This window comes from Phodopus roborovskii, unplaced genomic scaffold (assembly GCF_943737965.1).
Source record: "Phodopus roborovskii unplaced genomic scaffold, PHOROB, whole genome shotgun sequence".
Taxonomy (NCBI): domain Eukaryota; kingdom Metazoa; phylum Chordata; class Mammalia; order Rodentia; family Cricetidae; genus Phodopus; species Phodopus roborovskii.
In genome coordinates this window covers 20,618,215-20,633,545 of record NW_026126588.1, presented here as the reverse complement: position 1 = coordinate 20,633,545, position 15,331 = coordinate 20,618,215, and the positions used below count along the sequence as shown (strand labels likewise).

The 15,331-nt window shown below is 39.3% G+C and overlaps 1 protein-coding gene across 6 annotated transcripts in view; it reads left to right on the top strand.

Annotated features, from left to right (window-relative positions):
* Nucleotides 1-15,123, top strand: part of Tsga10 (testis specific 10) — a 75,161-nt gene extending 60,038 nt beyond the window's left edge. For all 6 annotated transcript variants that reach the window (XM_051204325.1, XM_051204323.1, XM_051204326.1 and 3 more), the window contains 5 exons: nucleotides 5,266-5,475; nucleotides 8,135-8,337; nucleotides 9,888-9,992; nucleotides 10,328-10,474; nucleotides 14,155-15,123. In XM_051204325.1, coding sequence (XP_051060282.1) covers nucleotides 5,266-5,475; nucleotides 8,135-8,337; nucleotides 9,888-9,992; nucleotides 10,328-10,474; nucleotides 14,155-14,179 — 690 coding nt within the window. In that variant the 3' untranslated portion in view covers nucleotides 14,180-15,123. The remainder of the gene's footprint in view (nucleotides 1-5,265; nucleotides 5,476-8,134; nucleotides 8,338-9,887; nucleotides 9,993-10,327; nucleotides 10,475-14,154) is intronic.
* The last annotated feature ends 208 nt before the right edge of the window (nucleotides 15,124-15,331 follow it).

Sequence of the window (15,331 nt, the reverse complement as noted above, 5' to 3'; positions counted from 1 at the left end):
CTCTGTGGATACGAGCACTCGTGTGACACACACACACACACACACACACACACACACACACAGAAACCAAACATTAAAACTACAGCTCTTCACCCTGATAGTGGGTGCATATAAACGTCACGTGATTCTAGCGGCTTTTCGTGAGTTCACACTCTCTCTGTGCACCTCCCTTTTGCTTTCTATGTTTACGTGCACATGTCACATGTGTGGCGGCTGGGGTTGACATATGGCATCTTCCACAATCATTTTCATTTTCTACCTCATTTGTACTTTGAATTATATGTGGGTATGTGTGTGGGTGCATGGGGGAGAAAGGGAGAAAGAGATGTTAGTGTGTGTTAGTGCGGTGCTGTGGACATGAGAAGAGCATGTTGGGTGCGCTGGGATTGGAGTTACAGATGGTCATTAGCAGCCTGACTTAGGTGCTGGAGGTCAGCCGTCTGTCTGTGCCATCATAGCGTATGTTTTCTTAATTGTGAGTCGTCTCTCCAGTTACGTCTCTGTCCGTATTTATTAGGGCTATGGATTTGAGTCTGTGTTCAGGCTAGCACGTCTGAAGGCCTGACTTCATCGCTGGCACTACAAATAATTTTATTTAAGTGATAAAATCTACTACATACCGATTTACAACTAGCCCTTTTAAGTGTGTAACAATTTGAAAAATATATCTGCTTTGTTGCATGCCTCAAACAGTAGCATATATTCATTGTATAAATATTTTCTTGCTTAAATTATTCCCATATTAAGGGGAATTCAATTTCCCCCCTTTCTGCAGCAAACATTCTTTTTATTTCTCTTGGCTGTGTTTCTTTAGGCTTATGTCTGGAAGGAAGTACTGAATCTAAGACACCCACGATTTTGCTTAATTTATCAAATCGCCTTCTAAAAGTTTACTCTTGCCAGAAACCATAGGTTGTCATTTGCTCTAACACTATTTTCAATAATATCAGTCTTTAAATTTTTCCACAGTTGTGTTTTTTTTCCCTAGATAATAGGTGAAATTGAGTCTTTTATGCTTAAAAACAAAAACAAACAAAAAACAAAATCAACAACAAAAAAACTATAGCCCTGGAAAGATGTCTCAGCAGTTAAAAGGACTGCCTGCTCTTCCAGAGAGCCTAGGTTCAATTCCCAGCACCCACATGGCAGCTCACAACTGTCTGTAGCTCCAGTTCCAGGGGATCCAGTACCCTCATACAGACAGATCTATAGGCAAAGCCACCAATATACACAAAATAAAAATAAGTAAATTCTATTAAGAAACAAACTATATCTAAATTTTTTAATTAAATGAAGAGTCTACCCTCTAACACCACAAAAAATGCACAAAACTTTCAGAAGCAACAGTATACATTAGAAATTAATTTGAATTTTTCCTTCCATATATTATTAGCAAAGTCTTTTTAAAAAAATAAGCTGATTTTGTGCTAAACAGGGTTGTGTTTTCTAAAAATACATTTAATGGACACGAGGACCTCCTTGATGAACTACTTCCAAATATGGCTCAAATGTTTGAGGCCTTTCCTTCTGCAGGAGTAAAGCCAGCACTAAAGTGAGGGAGTTGGGAGTTCCCAGAGGAAAGCTGACACTTGCTAGTTCGGTTCCTACAGCACATGTCTGATGAAGGAGCAAGTTGTAGGGTTTAATGTTTCTGACTACTTACAGGTCCTCTTAGATGGGGTTTCTGTTAGATTTCTTTTGCATGGATTTTTCCTTTTAAACATTTTAAAAAATTTTTTGTGCATGAGTGTTTGCCTGGGTGTATGTGTACATGGGGCCCTTGCAGGCCGAAAGAGGGCTTCTGATTCTCTGGAACAAATTACAGATGATTGGGAACAGCCTTGTGGGTGCTAGCAAGAGCAGGAAGTACTCTCAATAATGGAGCAATCTCTCCAGCCCATTGAATGAATTTTTCTTAAATCTGTATATATTTTTCTATTCAATTGTTTATGTTTGAAGATTTAACAGTTAATTTGTCTTTTCATTTACTTGAAAGATAAGATGTTAAACTCAAATGCACTTAGAATTGTTACTAATCTTTTCCATATTATTTATGATCTTATGTTTTCTAAGGAATTCCTTAGTGTTCTATGACCTGGAAGAGATTTTCCCTTGTTTTTATTTAAATTTATATAGATAGAGGTTGGGACAGATAGAAGAAAGGAAGGCTAGAGAAAAGGTGGGTTACCAAAGTGCAATCAGGGGAAGGGAATGCTTATAACATTCCTTACTATTCTAGGCCACATCAGTGATTGACTAGTGGGTTTGATATCAGAAATTAATATCAAAGGAGACACAACTGTTGATAACCTGATTTGATTTGTGTAGGTTGTGTGCATGTCTTATAGTCCATCAATATGATGTGTCGATTTAAAAACAAAAATTATCCTAAAAATGTTCTGTCTCTCCCCTCTTTATGTTGTTTCCTGAGCTGTAAGGGAAGGGTGTGATGTATATGTCTCAGTTATGGCTAAGCACTCCAGACAGCTATTCTCTGCCCTCTGACTGCCACCCACTGCAGAGGGCTGAAAGCTGCACGCATCTGTGGGTACAGAGAGACATATTTAGAAGGCAGCTTGATTCTGTGTCCATTTAGCAAAGTAATAGGGTCACCCCTAGAGAGACCATGGTCTCTCTAGCCATGGCTTCTGTCATTCTTTTTCTTTGAGACAGGATCTCGGTGTATAGCTCAAGCTGACCTTGAACACGTGAAATTCCTGCTTATGCCTCCAAGGTTATAGGCACCACCACACCAGGCTTGTAACCGTACACATTTTCAAGGCATTGCTTTTTGTAATACCTTTATTGAGAGTGATACCTGTCATACAGTTCTCCTATTTGAAATCATATTCACTAGTATTTGGAATATTGACAGTTATGTAAAAACAAACACCTTGAACATTTTCATCACCCTTAAAATACATAATGTACCCATTAGTTACTACCGCCACCAGCTACCCCAGTTTCTGTCATGTCTTTGATCCATATTGGGTTAAATTTTACACGTGGTATCAAATATAGTTTTGCATCCCCAAAAGAAAAATCCTACTTGGTCGTTATGTATAATAATAATAATAATAATTACTATTATTATTATTATTATTTTTGGTGTTGTATTTGGTTTTCTAGTAATTTTTGTTCGTTTCTTTTTTTTTTTCTTCTTCTTCTTCTTATAACAACCTGTATGGTCTTAGTATCCAAGTGATACTGATTTTATGTAATAACTTGGAAATGTTCCTTTTGCTTCTACTTTTTGTAAGAGCTTGTGTATAATTGGAATCAATTCTTTAAAGATAGATTCAAAGCTAAATTCATCTGAACTTATTCTTTGTGGAAATTTTAAAAATTTCTTGTCAGATTCTTTTTGTTATAGGCCTGTTCTGTTTCTCTTTATTAATTTTTATAGTTTATACTTTTTAGAAAATTTCCAATGTCATTAAACTTAATTTAATGGCATAGTATATCTTTATAATCCTTTTATTTAATAAGTTGCACTCATGGTTACTTGGCTTCATCAAATTGAAACTATCCTTGACCATTATTTACTCAAGTGTATTTTTCCCCTTGCCTTTTCTCTGAGATTCTGGAATTTAAAGTACGAGTGTGTGGGTCACTTAATAATATTCCACAGATTATGAAGGCTCTGCATATTTTCCAAGTCTTTTATTCTTTGTATTTTTTTGTATAGTTGCTATTTTTGTGTGTCGTAAGTGTGCTGTGTGGTAAATACAGATGAACACATTTATCTTTATACAGAGTCATAATTCATTGAATAACAATGCATTCACAATTCAGTTTTATTACACATCCAAGTCAGTTTTATTAATTGCTATTTGCCCAGTAATACCAATTTGCTTGATAGTTAGCTGACGGCAGCCATAGGCTCTTTATTCCATTCTTACATACTAATAATTAATTAGTCCTTTACACTTCATATATTTATGTGCATAGGTTATAGAATGTCCAAAAAGAGCTTAAACCCCTGTAGAGCCCAGGAAATCTGACTTGAGATGGTTGTAGACAACGACACAGGTGTGGGGACCAGAAAGGATCTGAGTCCGCGGGGCGGGGCGGGGCGGGGCGGGGCGGGGCAGGGCAGGGACAGGAGCTCTTTGCTTTGGCAGTTTTCTGCTACAAGACTCATGAGAAATCACTATAAGAGGACCTTTCAGGGCTTTTTCTGAAGGTCCAGGTATGGTTCCGTGTGCTTTGCTTGATAAGCTCAAGAGTCTGGTATTTCTGATAGGAGTTGGTATATTTTCTGGCATCATTATTTATTGCCATGATCCTTGGAGCTCACTGGCCAGCCAGTTTAGCTGAATTGGTGAGCTCCAGGTCCAGTGAGAGACCTCATCTCACAAAATGCCGTGGAAAATGACTGGGAAATACACTGGATGTTGACCTCTGCCCTCCACACCTATGAATACACACACACACACACACACACACACACACACACGCACACACACACACACACACGGGGGGGGGGGAGGGAGAAGGAGGGAGAGAGAGAGGGAGGGAGACGGATGAAGAGGATGAAGGGGACCTTGAAGTGTGGTCAAATAACATGCGCCAGAAACAGTTTTTAGTGCTTCCTGCGTGTAAAAGCACGTGCTAAAGAGCACGCAGTCTTTGCCTCCGGTTGTGTTATCTTCACGTTATAGCAAACAAACACTTGTCTGTAGGTGGCACTGCACTTGCGTAAGCTCCGTGCTGGGGGAAAGGTGTGCGGTGTGGGATTGTTTTGAACATTTGAAAGCATTTATGTAACTTGAATCTCATGGCTTTTAAAATATGCTTTTTCCCATAATTAGTTGTGCTTAAGTTGTACTTGCTCAAGAGCTGTTTCTCTCAGAAGTATTAGTGTTAGAAAATTATCAGTCCTCATTTATGATAGTGTGACTGATATAAACATGCCAGTCAAGAACTGGAAAACTTCTCCGAATGTGGCGGTGGCTATCATTTTGTCTTTGGCAGCAGGGTTAGTGTTGTAGACCATGTAAACTGTTCGGGCACAGAGGCAACTGTAGGCCAAACTGTATGTATTGCACTGGCATTGAACCTTCAAATATTTTAATAGGAAATAGTTTTATCCTGCTCTTAGGATTTGTTAAGGAAACCTAAAGCCTCAGTTTACCTCCCACAGAACATTCTGTGTAGCTCATCAGCACCCATGTCTTCTAAGGTCTTCTGCTCTAGTGTGGAACGGTTTGCCCCATTGTGTTGCCCATGTTGCCTGAAATATTTCCATCTCTGTTCTTACAGCACTTAAATGCAGAGCGCTCCTACAAGTCCCAGATCGCAACTTTGCACAAGTCTCTTGTGAAGATGGAGGAAGAGCTTCAGAAGGTTCAGTTTGAAAAGGTGTCTGCACTTGCAGACCTATCCTCCACGAGGGAGCTCTGCATTAAACTGGACTCAAGCAAAGAACTTCTTAATCGACAGCTGGTTGCCAAAGATCAGGAAATAGAAATGGTATGTAATAGATTGAGAATTGCTGTTACTTTAACATTATTACAGTTTTGAAAAAGGGATGTGTAAAATACTATGTCAAATGTTTATATGCCTTTTAGCTTTAAATTCTGGGTTTGTTGTTGTTTTTGTTTTTCAAGACAGGGTTTCTCTGTAGCTTTGGAGCCTGTCCTGGAAGTAGCTCTTGTACACCATGCTGGTCTCGAACTCACAGAGATCTGTCTGCCTCGGCCTCCCGAGTGCTATGATTAAAGGCATGCACCACCGCTGCCTGGCTAAATTCTGTTTTTATTATGCTTTTTAAACTTTATTTTTAAAGTTTAAAAGTTTAGTTTATGAGAGCTGTGTCCTAAAGAATTCAAGACCATAAAATCCCCAAAATGTTCCTCTCAACTTGTAGTTTGCAGTTGTGTTTAGCCAGAGTTATAAAACACATTGACAGAGCTATGAGCCAAGAATCACAGCCTCATTCAGCTAAATTATAACCTTAATGATAGCCTCTTCAGCTAAATTCATCTGATAAGTAGATGAGCTCTTTTAAGTTGTAATGCAGTTGATTGTATCTACTTTGTTCTTACACTAGGGGTATTGAAACCATGCAGGCCCATACTCTCCTAGACCTCCAGACATTGGCATTTAAGTGTGAGATGAGTAGAGAAATGGGAGGCTTCCATAAGGAATCACGGCTGAACTTGGGGAGATGGGGCATCCCACACAGGCGATGGTAGAGCGGCCCGTGTAGGTTCTTGGATGAAAATAAGCACTTTTTAGTGACCAGGGTGATGTGTCTAAGTAGAGCTGGCTGGAAACGAGCCTGGAGAGGTGGGACCCAGCTCTCAGTGTGCAGAGGATGCTTAGGGCAACTGAAATATTAACAGATCTTGGTCACCTTGGTATTGGTTATTAGTAAACCTTACTGAATTTCTTATTTTGTTAATCTACCCTTTATGATGCATTTGAGAACCATGTGTCTAGCTTATTTTAAAAGAATCTACTATTAATCTTTTAGTGAAGTGCCATCTGCCCAAATCCTCACTCATTCTTGATTATTTTTTATTTCACCATCAACTTTTTAATGAGTAATTTGGTACCGTAAGACTTAAAATATAGTAACCTTTCATTTAAAAATTTTACTTGATGTTTTCTCATTGGAAAAGTGTAGTGAGATAGTCCTTCTGTAGCATTGACCACACCCATTGGGGGGTGGAGCCATGGGCGGAAGTGACCTGTGAAAGGAGGTCGGAGGGGGCCAAGTAAGGCCCTCTCTTGCTGGCGTGACTCAGACAGGAGAGGATCTGGTTGAATTTCCTGGTGTTCATCTGTCTAGGTTGTAAGTTATTTCTCCCTGAATAAACATCTATTCGGCCTATTTGTTTATCCTGATCCTTATTTACCGCGTTAGAAAAGCCTTAGCGTGTTACTGCAACAATTGAAGTATCGGTAGATATACAATCCCATAGCTTATAAAAAAATAGAATGTCACTTGCAAGTAGAGTGTGGTCCTTTAGTAGTCATTTTAAAGTTTTAACCACAGACCTTAGCAGAACTCTGTATAAAGCTTGCTAATAATTTAATTTTCAAAATACTTACTGTAAGTTTTGTAGCTGCTTCTTCCCACAGCACTTTTGACATTAAGTGCTGTAACATTGAGCTATTTGTGTGTGTCTTTGTCTCTTTAGTAAGCTATGTTGTCATATGCCAGTATTGTCGTTTTGCTTTTGTTTTCTTCAGTACATTGAGATTTTAGCTTGAATGAGAGTGGTCACTCTCATGTTCCGGTGCTTTCAAGACTGTTTGGAATGGTTTAGGAGGTATCACCTTTCTGGAGAAAGTGTGTCATTTGGGGTGGGCTTTGATGAGTTAAAAGTCCATGCCGTTCCCAGTTAGCAGTCTCTGCCTCGTACTTGTGAATAAGGATGCGAGCTCTCAGCTCCTGCTCCAGGCCCATGTGTGTCTGCATGCTGCCATGTTCCCTACCATGATGGTCATGGACTTTAACCTCTGAACTGTAAGCCCCCAATAAACATCGCCTCCTATAATATGCCTTGGTCATTGTATCTTATCATAGAAACAGAAGGTAACTAAGACAGTTTATGATTTGAAGGTGATAGATTTGCACCTAATTTAATAAATTATACAACAAGTACCCACTACCTAGTTTCCTTAATGATTACGTCTTGCAAAACTGTAGCCTGATAGGATTATAGGATTAACACTGATTCAGGTGAAAACAAGAGACTTTCTATTGCAGAGTCTGTCCTATTTCCCTGTTGTGGGTTTACGTAGTTGTCTGCTATATCGGTTTACGTAGTTCTCTACTGTATCAGGTTTACGTAGTTCTCTACTGTATCAGGTTTACGTAGTTCTCTACTGTATCGGGTTTACGTAGTTCTGTACTGTATCGGGTTTACGTAGTTGTCTACTCTACCCTCTCTGTATGCTTCTTACCCTCTGCCAGCCATTACCCTCTTCCTTAGTTCTGTAATTTTGTCACTTCAAGAGCTGTAAGAATGGGAAGAGCAACACTGCATGTGTGTTGTGGTGTGTGCAGCTGTTAGGGGAAACAACTTCACAGTGAGAAATTTAAAACACACATGTTCCTGATAGCATGTGGGCTGAGTGAGTGGTTGGGAGTAAGTGTGGATGTCTTCCTGTCACACAGATGGAGAATGAGTTGGATTCTGCACGCTCTGAAATAGAACTGCTCAGGAGCCAGATGACAAATGAGAGGATCTCCATGCAGAATCTAGAGGCTTTGCTGGTGGCCAACCGGGACAAAGAGTACCAGTCCCAGATAGCACTGCAAGAAAAGGAGTCCGAGATCCAGCTTCTCAAGGAGCACCTTTGTCTGGCAGAGAACAAAATGTGAGTCGGCTGCAGGCGTGGCAGCAGAGGGCGCTCTGCCCTCTGTCCTCAGTGCCTCGTAATTGAGAATTTAAAGCTGGGATCTGGAGGTTGGAACCCACAATTTTCCATTAATTAGGCTAAGAATCAGGAGTGTTGTGATTTGCCTAAGATTTAATACCGCAGTCTAATTTTTCTAATCTAAAGTTTTTAAATGTAACAATCTGTGCTGATTGTTTTGAATGCAATAGATAGTCTGATTTAAAATACTGCACTGGGAAATGTAAAGCAAGCTCTCTGAACTCTCAGGGGCTTTGCATGTATTTGCTGTCTAGCCTTGCTTGTCTGTCTCTCCATTGGTTGCATCATATAGTTCCTTGTGTTTATAGAGTATAACTGGGTGCCCAGAACAACTGAACCCACAAAACACTGAGCACTCTCTCAGAATTTTTATCTTAGCCTGCTTTAAAAAATACTCGGTCATACTAACCTTTAATTACAAGGCCCTTAGATTGATATTCAAGTGGACATTCCTGCCTGGGTAGTGAAAGTTTATTAAAAGTGGTCCCCTCTGATGAAAGCGAATGGGACCCTGAGCCTCTGTGACCCATCCACAATACTTTTCATCCTTCCCATTCTCACACCTGAGCCTGGCACCTGGGGAAGCATGGTGAGCATCTCCTCTGCAGTCAGCCACTCCTAGGACCCCTTGGCCATCAAAGACCCCCAGGCCAGGGGTAGTTTCCTTGACAGTACCCTTAGGTGCTCTCGGCTGTGACCGAGTCATTCTTGTTGTTCTAGGCAGATGCTGTTATGATACTTTCAGCGGGTCTCGGTTCCTTTATCAAACTGGTGGGAGGAAATCCACCTTAGGAAAGAAGCAGAACTTTCATTATGAGGATTATTCCATTTCTGATTGCTGTTAAGTACTGTGACATGGAGCTGGCCAATGTGGGAAATTTATATAAAAAGTATGTTTATAAAGAACATTTGCATAAATGAATAATATAGATAGATGATACATACTGTTGATTAATTGAACAGGACTGGGATTGCTGAGGCTTTTCAAGTATTCAAGTTTGTACATTGAATATATCTAAAACATGCCCTTGAATTTGTCCATAGAAATCGATGTGGGGCTAAGGACATAGCTTGGTCAATAAAGGTGCCCACTATGCAAACATAAAGGTCTGCATTTGGATCCCCAGCATCCATGTAAAAATCAGGAGCAGCAGTGTCCGACTGTAACCCAGCACTGGGGGTGGAAATAGTCAGATCCCTAAGACACACAGTGCAGAGTGATTGATCAAAATACCAGGAACCAGCCCTCTGGCCTCCCCACCCAACACATGTGCAGTATACACAAAAACAGGAGCAAGCCCAACATGTGTGTGTGTGTGTGCGCGCGCGCGCGCACACACACACACACACACACACACACACTGAAATAACTTGCAAAAATCACGTTGTGACTTGGATCTAAGATGCCATTACCAATATGGTTTAATATACTCTTGAAGTCACAGGTATATTTTGAGTTTAATCAGCTATTACTCCTATCTTTTGCATAGGGCCATCCAGAGTAGAGACGTGGCACAGTTCAGAAATGTCGTAACACAGTTGGAAGCAGATTTGGACATTACTAAAAGACAGCTAGGGACAGAACGATTTGAAAGGTAAGTTGAGCTCTGTGCAACACTCTGCCTGAACATGACGTTTCTTAGCTAACAGTAGGCTTTATTTCATTAGGGTGTGTGTGTGTACACATAACATTTTTTCTTTTGTTTATTTGTTTAGACAAAGTCTCACTGTAGCCCAGGCTAGCTTCAAATTGCTAATCCTCCTGTCTCAGCCTCCAGAATGCTGGTGTTACAGGTGTTTCCCTGGCTCAGTAAGGGTTTTGTTATTTCATTATGGGTAGATTGTAATGTTTGAGTTGAGCTATAGTTTTGTGATAGGTTTCATAATGCCACCGAATGTACAGTTAAAAAGCATCACTGTTTGGCTACAGGGAAAGGGCTGTCCAAGAACTTCGCCGCCAGAATTACTCAAGTAATGCTTATCATTTGAGTTCAGTGAAGCCAAATACAAAATGTCACTCACCAGAACGTGCTCACCATCGATCTCCTGACCGAGGCCTCGACCGATCACTAGAAGAGTAAGTGTGCACAGGACCCTGGACCATGTCACAGTGTTGAGTCAGACTTCAGGGAGCGAGGAGGCTGTTTAAACTTGATTACTAAGATACAGTGATACAGAAAGAGAGGGTTTTCATCCATAAACACAAGTTTTATATGATCATTGTACTAAAGGAAAGATCTTTAAGTGCATCTTATCTTTGTACGCTGCAAACCAAAGCTAAGGCTTCATACACACTAGACAAGCACTGTCCATTGAACCGCATCATCACCTATCTGCTGGGCCGTCAGTCTGAATTCCTTTTCATTTCTGGGTTGTTTTCCATGTACATTTATTATACAATGTGGGCTAGTCGGTGTTGCACCGTAGAATACATAGGAAGGTACTTACTATTTTTTCATTTTAGATTTATTGTTATATTTTACAAATGTTTAAAATTTTTATTTGAGGATAATTTAAAATTTGTATGAAGTTACAAAAGTAAAACTATCTCTCAATTCAACGTTAAAATTTTGTCCCACTTATTTTACTAGAAATGTCTCATGTACCTATACTACTGTATATTTCCCCCATCTCTGTCTCTCTGAAGAAGCAACGGGTCCCTCCAGTTCCACATCATCATAGTCTTCTGTCTTGTGTTACCCCATTTTGTATTTGTATAGTCCTTATGCTGCTGTGAGAACCGGGGCTCAACACCAGCAGTATGCTCGACATTCCTGACTCACTGGCTCAGCCCAGGGTGCATCTGAAACTGCCTCTGCGTTTCTGCAGCATCATCAGTTCAGTAAAAAGACAGTACAAAGTTCGCCATCTGTTTGCAGGCCATCGTTTCTGCCTTTGTGTCCTACCTTTCCCAAGTGCTGAGAGCATTTAGTCAGATACCAAGTTCATGAATGACTTAAATTTGTTCTTTTATTCCCCCATGATCCACTGATACCTGTATTACAACCAGTGGTGGTCATAATGTGTTTTCTGTAATATTCTAAAAATATAAAAAATGAAACATTGATATCTCCTCCCCATTAAAAATTATTTATATATGGGTATTTTGCCTGCATATTTGTATGTGCATCAGTAGTGCGCCTGGTGCCTGAAGAGGCCAGAAGGGGGCGCCGTGTCCCCTGAACCTGGAGGCACAGAAGGGTGTGAGGCACAGTGTGGAGTCCAAGCCTGGTCCTGGGCAAGAGCAGCCAGCACCCCTGCTAACCCTGAGTTTCCTATAGCCCCTCCAACACTGGAACGCTAATGTACTAGTTTTGACTTTTTTCCTCTTATTGATTTCTGTTCCTTTTATTATTTCTTTATTATTATTCTTTACTTTGTTGGAGTTTTCACTTAGCTTTTTGGGTTGGGGATTAATTCACTTACTGCTGTTCTTTTGTTTAATTGATAAGAGTTATTCAGGGTTCTTCATTTTCCTCTGTCATTGTTTTAAATGATCTCTTGCACTCCTAAATGTTTTGCTTTTCTTTTAATTAGTTTGTGAAACTCTGCCATTTCTGTTTTATTTTACTTGCACCAGTGAGCACTAATCTTGTAATTTCTGGTTGGAAGAGTGCTTTGTGTTTCAGTTTTGGAGTTTATTTCTGCTGTTTTTGCGTCATGACTAGGAAAGACTGTCTGTGTCACTTCTGTTTCATGAGCTGTCTGCTCTGCATGTTTTACACGTGGCCAGTTTTTACAAATGTGTGCACTTGAGCAGGTATGTTTCTTCTTATGGCACAGTACTGTATTTGTAAAACACTGACGTTTGTGGTTTTATGCACCCATTTTGAGTAACCCTGATTACCTTTTGTCCACTTGGCCTGTCACACACTGTGAGTAGTGTTTTAAAGTCTGCCGTGAGCTTTAACTTCTTGAATCTCCTGTATGCTTCAAGGACAGAATTTTCTATTTATTTTTCAGAAATAGAACAATTCCACTAACATCTACTCTCTTAAAAGCTGATAGGACCTTGAACTGAACCGAACTGAAGGATGCTCTTGTCTTTCTTTTGGACAAATACACCCGTCTGCTGGGTGGTCACAGGTCTCTCCCGCTGCTGCTGGTCCCTCCTCTCTGCTTTTGGTTCGTGTTCTGGCACCAGTATTTGTATCTCGCACTGGCACAGTTCGGCAGGAGACGATTATTGTGTATATGGTGTGCTGTTGTTTGCTACACTGGCACTCTGAGCTGTCATCCTTCCTGTGGGTAAAACCATATTCAAGTTGCTGGTTCTGCTTTTATTGTCTCCATTTTTCTGGTAAATACCTTTACTTGGCTTTTTCTGAATCTCTCTGTCTTACTTAATCTCTTTTTAATAAAGTATTGATTTGAGTTTTGCTTTATAATCCATTTAATTTTTTTAACTAACGTTAAAAAAAGTTTAATAGGGATAAAAATTTTTATATTATTGCTGTAACTGTTATATTTGGTCTTAAATCTGTCACAATAGCTTATGTTTGCTTTTTGTATTATGCTATTTTCTGTATTTCTCCATCTGATTGCTTTTCTTTTTTAAATCAAATGTCTTCTAATAATTAGAAAGGTTTGTTTTTATGTGTAGCTTTTGTTAATAATACACCCATATCCCCCCCTTTAAAATTATTCTTTCACTGTTAACTTAAAATGTTGTTCCAAGACTGAAGAGATGGCTAGGACCCAAGTCAATTCTGTTTCCTCTGCCACCAGCTTTATCTCTTCCAAGTTGTCAAATAAGTGGTATCATACAGAATAAAGACTCTGTGCTGACTTAGTCTCTTCTATCTGCTGAGCAATATTTAATATCCATCGTATGGATGAACCACAATTTTAATGGCTGTTGTCTTGGAGATAGCTGTAAGGTAGTGCAGAGAATCTCATACAGCTTTTCCAGTTCCTACAGTGTCAACACTTTGCAAAACAGGAAACAGCTCTGGTATAATTCAGTGCAGGCTTCATTGATATTTCCCTAATGTATTCTCTTGTGTGTGTGTATGCGCGTGCATGCACAGTCTTTGTATACACCACTCGCTAATTAATAGCTAAATGCTGAATTGTCCCATCAGCACCAAATAATTTACCTCGGGGAAGATACGAAGAAAGGAACACATGCAACATGAAAGCAGAAGGGGCGATTATTAGGGGAAGGAGAGCAGAGGGGGAGATGAGGAGGGGGTTACTGAGGCAGGGGTACAAATAGCAAAAGATATAATAACATATATGTTATTGAGAAAACACCCATTACTAACTCAAATAGCAAAAGATATAATAACATATATATTACTGTGAAAACACCCATTACTAACTCAAAACATTAATTGTAAAAGAAAATCTTGCCTGAGGTACGCATCCCTTTAGAGTTAGAATCTGTATCTCCTGTGTCCTCCCTATCAGATGGCCAACTAACTTCTTAACCGTACTATACTTCTGTCAGTTTGAGGATCCTATGTAAATCCAGTCATGCATAGAACACAACCTTTGAAACTGACTTTTTTCCATTCTGCTTAACATTCATGACAACCATCCAATTTGTACATCTTAGTATTTCTTTTTATGTTAAAGTAGTGTTCCGTGGCATGAATATACCGTGGTTTATGAACAAATTCACTATATCCATTCCCTTTACAGAAGCTGAGGGGAAAGCCCAAGCGCTGCTAAAGTAATGCATAATATATCCTTTTTACACATGCTAAAGTTATTTCATTTAAAACCTTAATGTGTTTCTTTTTTCTATTATAGGAATCTTTGCTATAGAGATTTCTGAAATGTGAAAAGATTCTCCACAACCTTGGAAAGGTCACAGATACAAACGGATTTTTTTTTTTGCTATTTGATTGCATTTATCTTTTGAATGCTTGACAGTGTTAAATGTATTTATTAACCTTGTGCCTCTGAGTCTGCTCTCGAGTGCCATATCACAGTGATCTGGGATGATGTTTGCAAACAAAAATGCATATGGCTCTTTCTATCCATACAGTAATAGTGAGTGTAAAATCTACTTACTTCACTATTGAGCACTGTTTTGTTAACTACCCGGAGTAAATAAAGAAGCTTGAAAAAGAGGGAAAAGTGGTTTTACAAAACTGATTTCCTTTGTTGCTGTCTCAAATGACTGCTTGGTTAATTTTTTTTTTTTATTTTTTGTTTGTGATTTATATTCTCATGGCTGGGAAAGCTGTGCCAAAATGGGCACAGCTTAGCAGCACTGGTCTGGGACCCAGTATTGCATTTTGGAACCAACCTGACATAACTTCCATGCCACAATCTACCTTCAGAGTAGCAGTGTGCCACGGCTTTCAGTCCATACTGTTACAGCACACAGCCCACGGGCCATGCATTTTTACAATTGTGTTTGCTCCTACTGTTGTTAGAAAGGTAGGTGACTATCTATCCAGAATGTAAGATTTTTTAAAAAAAAATCTGTATTTTTGATAAGTTTTCTTCAAAACATTAAAGTACTGCAATCAACTTAATTGCCATTTTATTATTATTATTATTATTATTTTTGCCTATGGCAGCTGTCTGTAATCTGGAATGACAAGTTATTTCCTTCCCCTCACGTGCATCTCAAGTCTATTTTCTGTCCATAGTCTTTGATTTGATGTTGATATTAGAGCCTAAATGCTACTGTATTTTACTGATATAAGCTATTTGTATTCTTACGTTTTAATAAAAAAGCAAGCCCTGTCATTAATAGTATCCATATGATGGACAGTTTCTCATTGTCAGTCATTGTTCGGTATGGCAGTCGTCATGAGATAGTGGCCTCTTGAAATCTTATTTCATCAGGACATAACCACTAGTACTCTGATACTTCTTTATAAATTCATGTCATATACTCACTTTAGTTTGGTCTTCCAAAACCTTCGGGCTTATTTATGCAGTTTCAGACAATCATTCCAGACCAGCTAAAAAA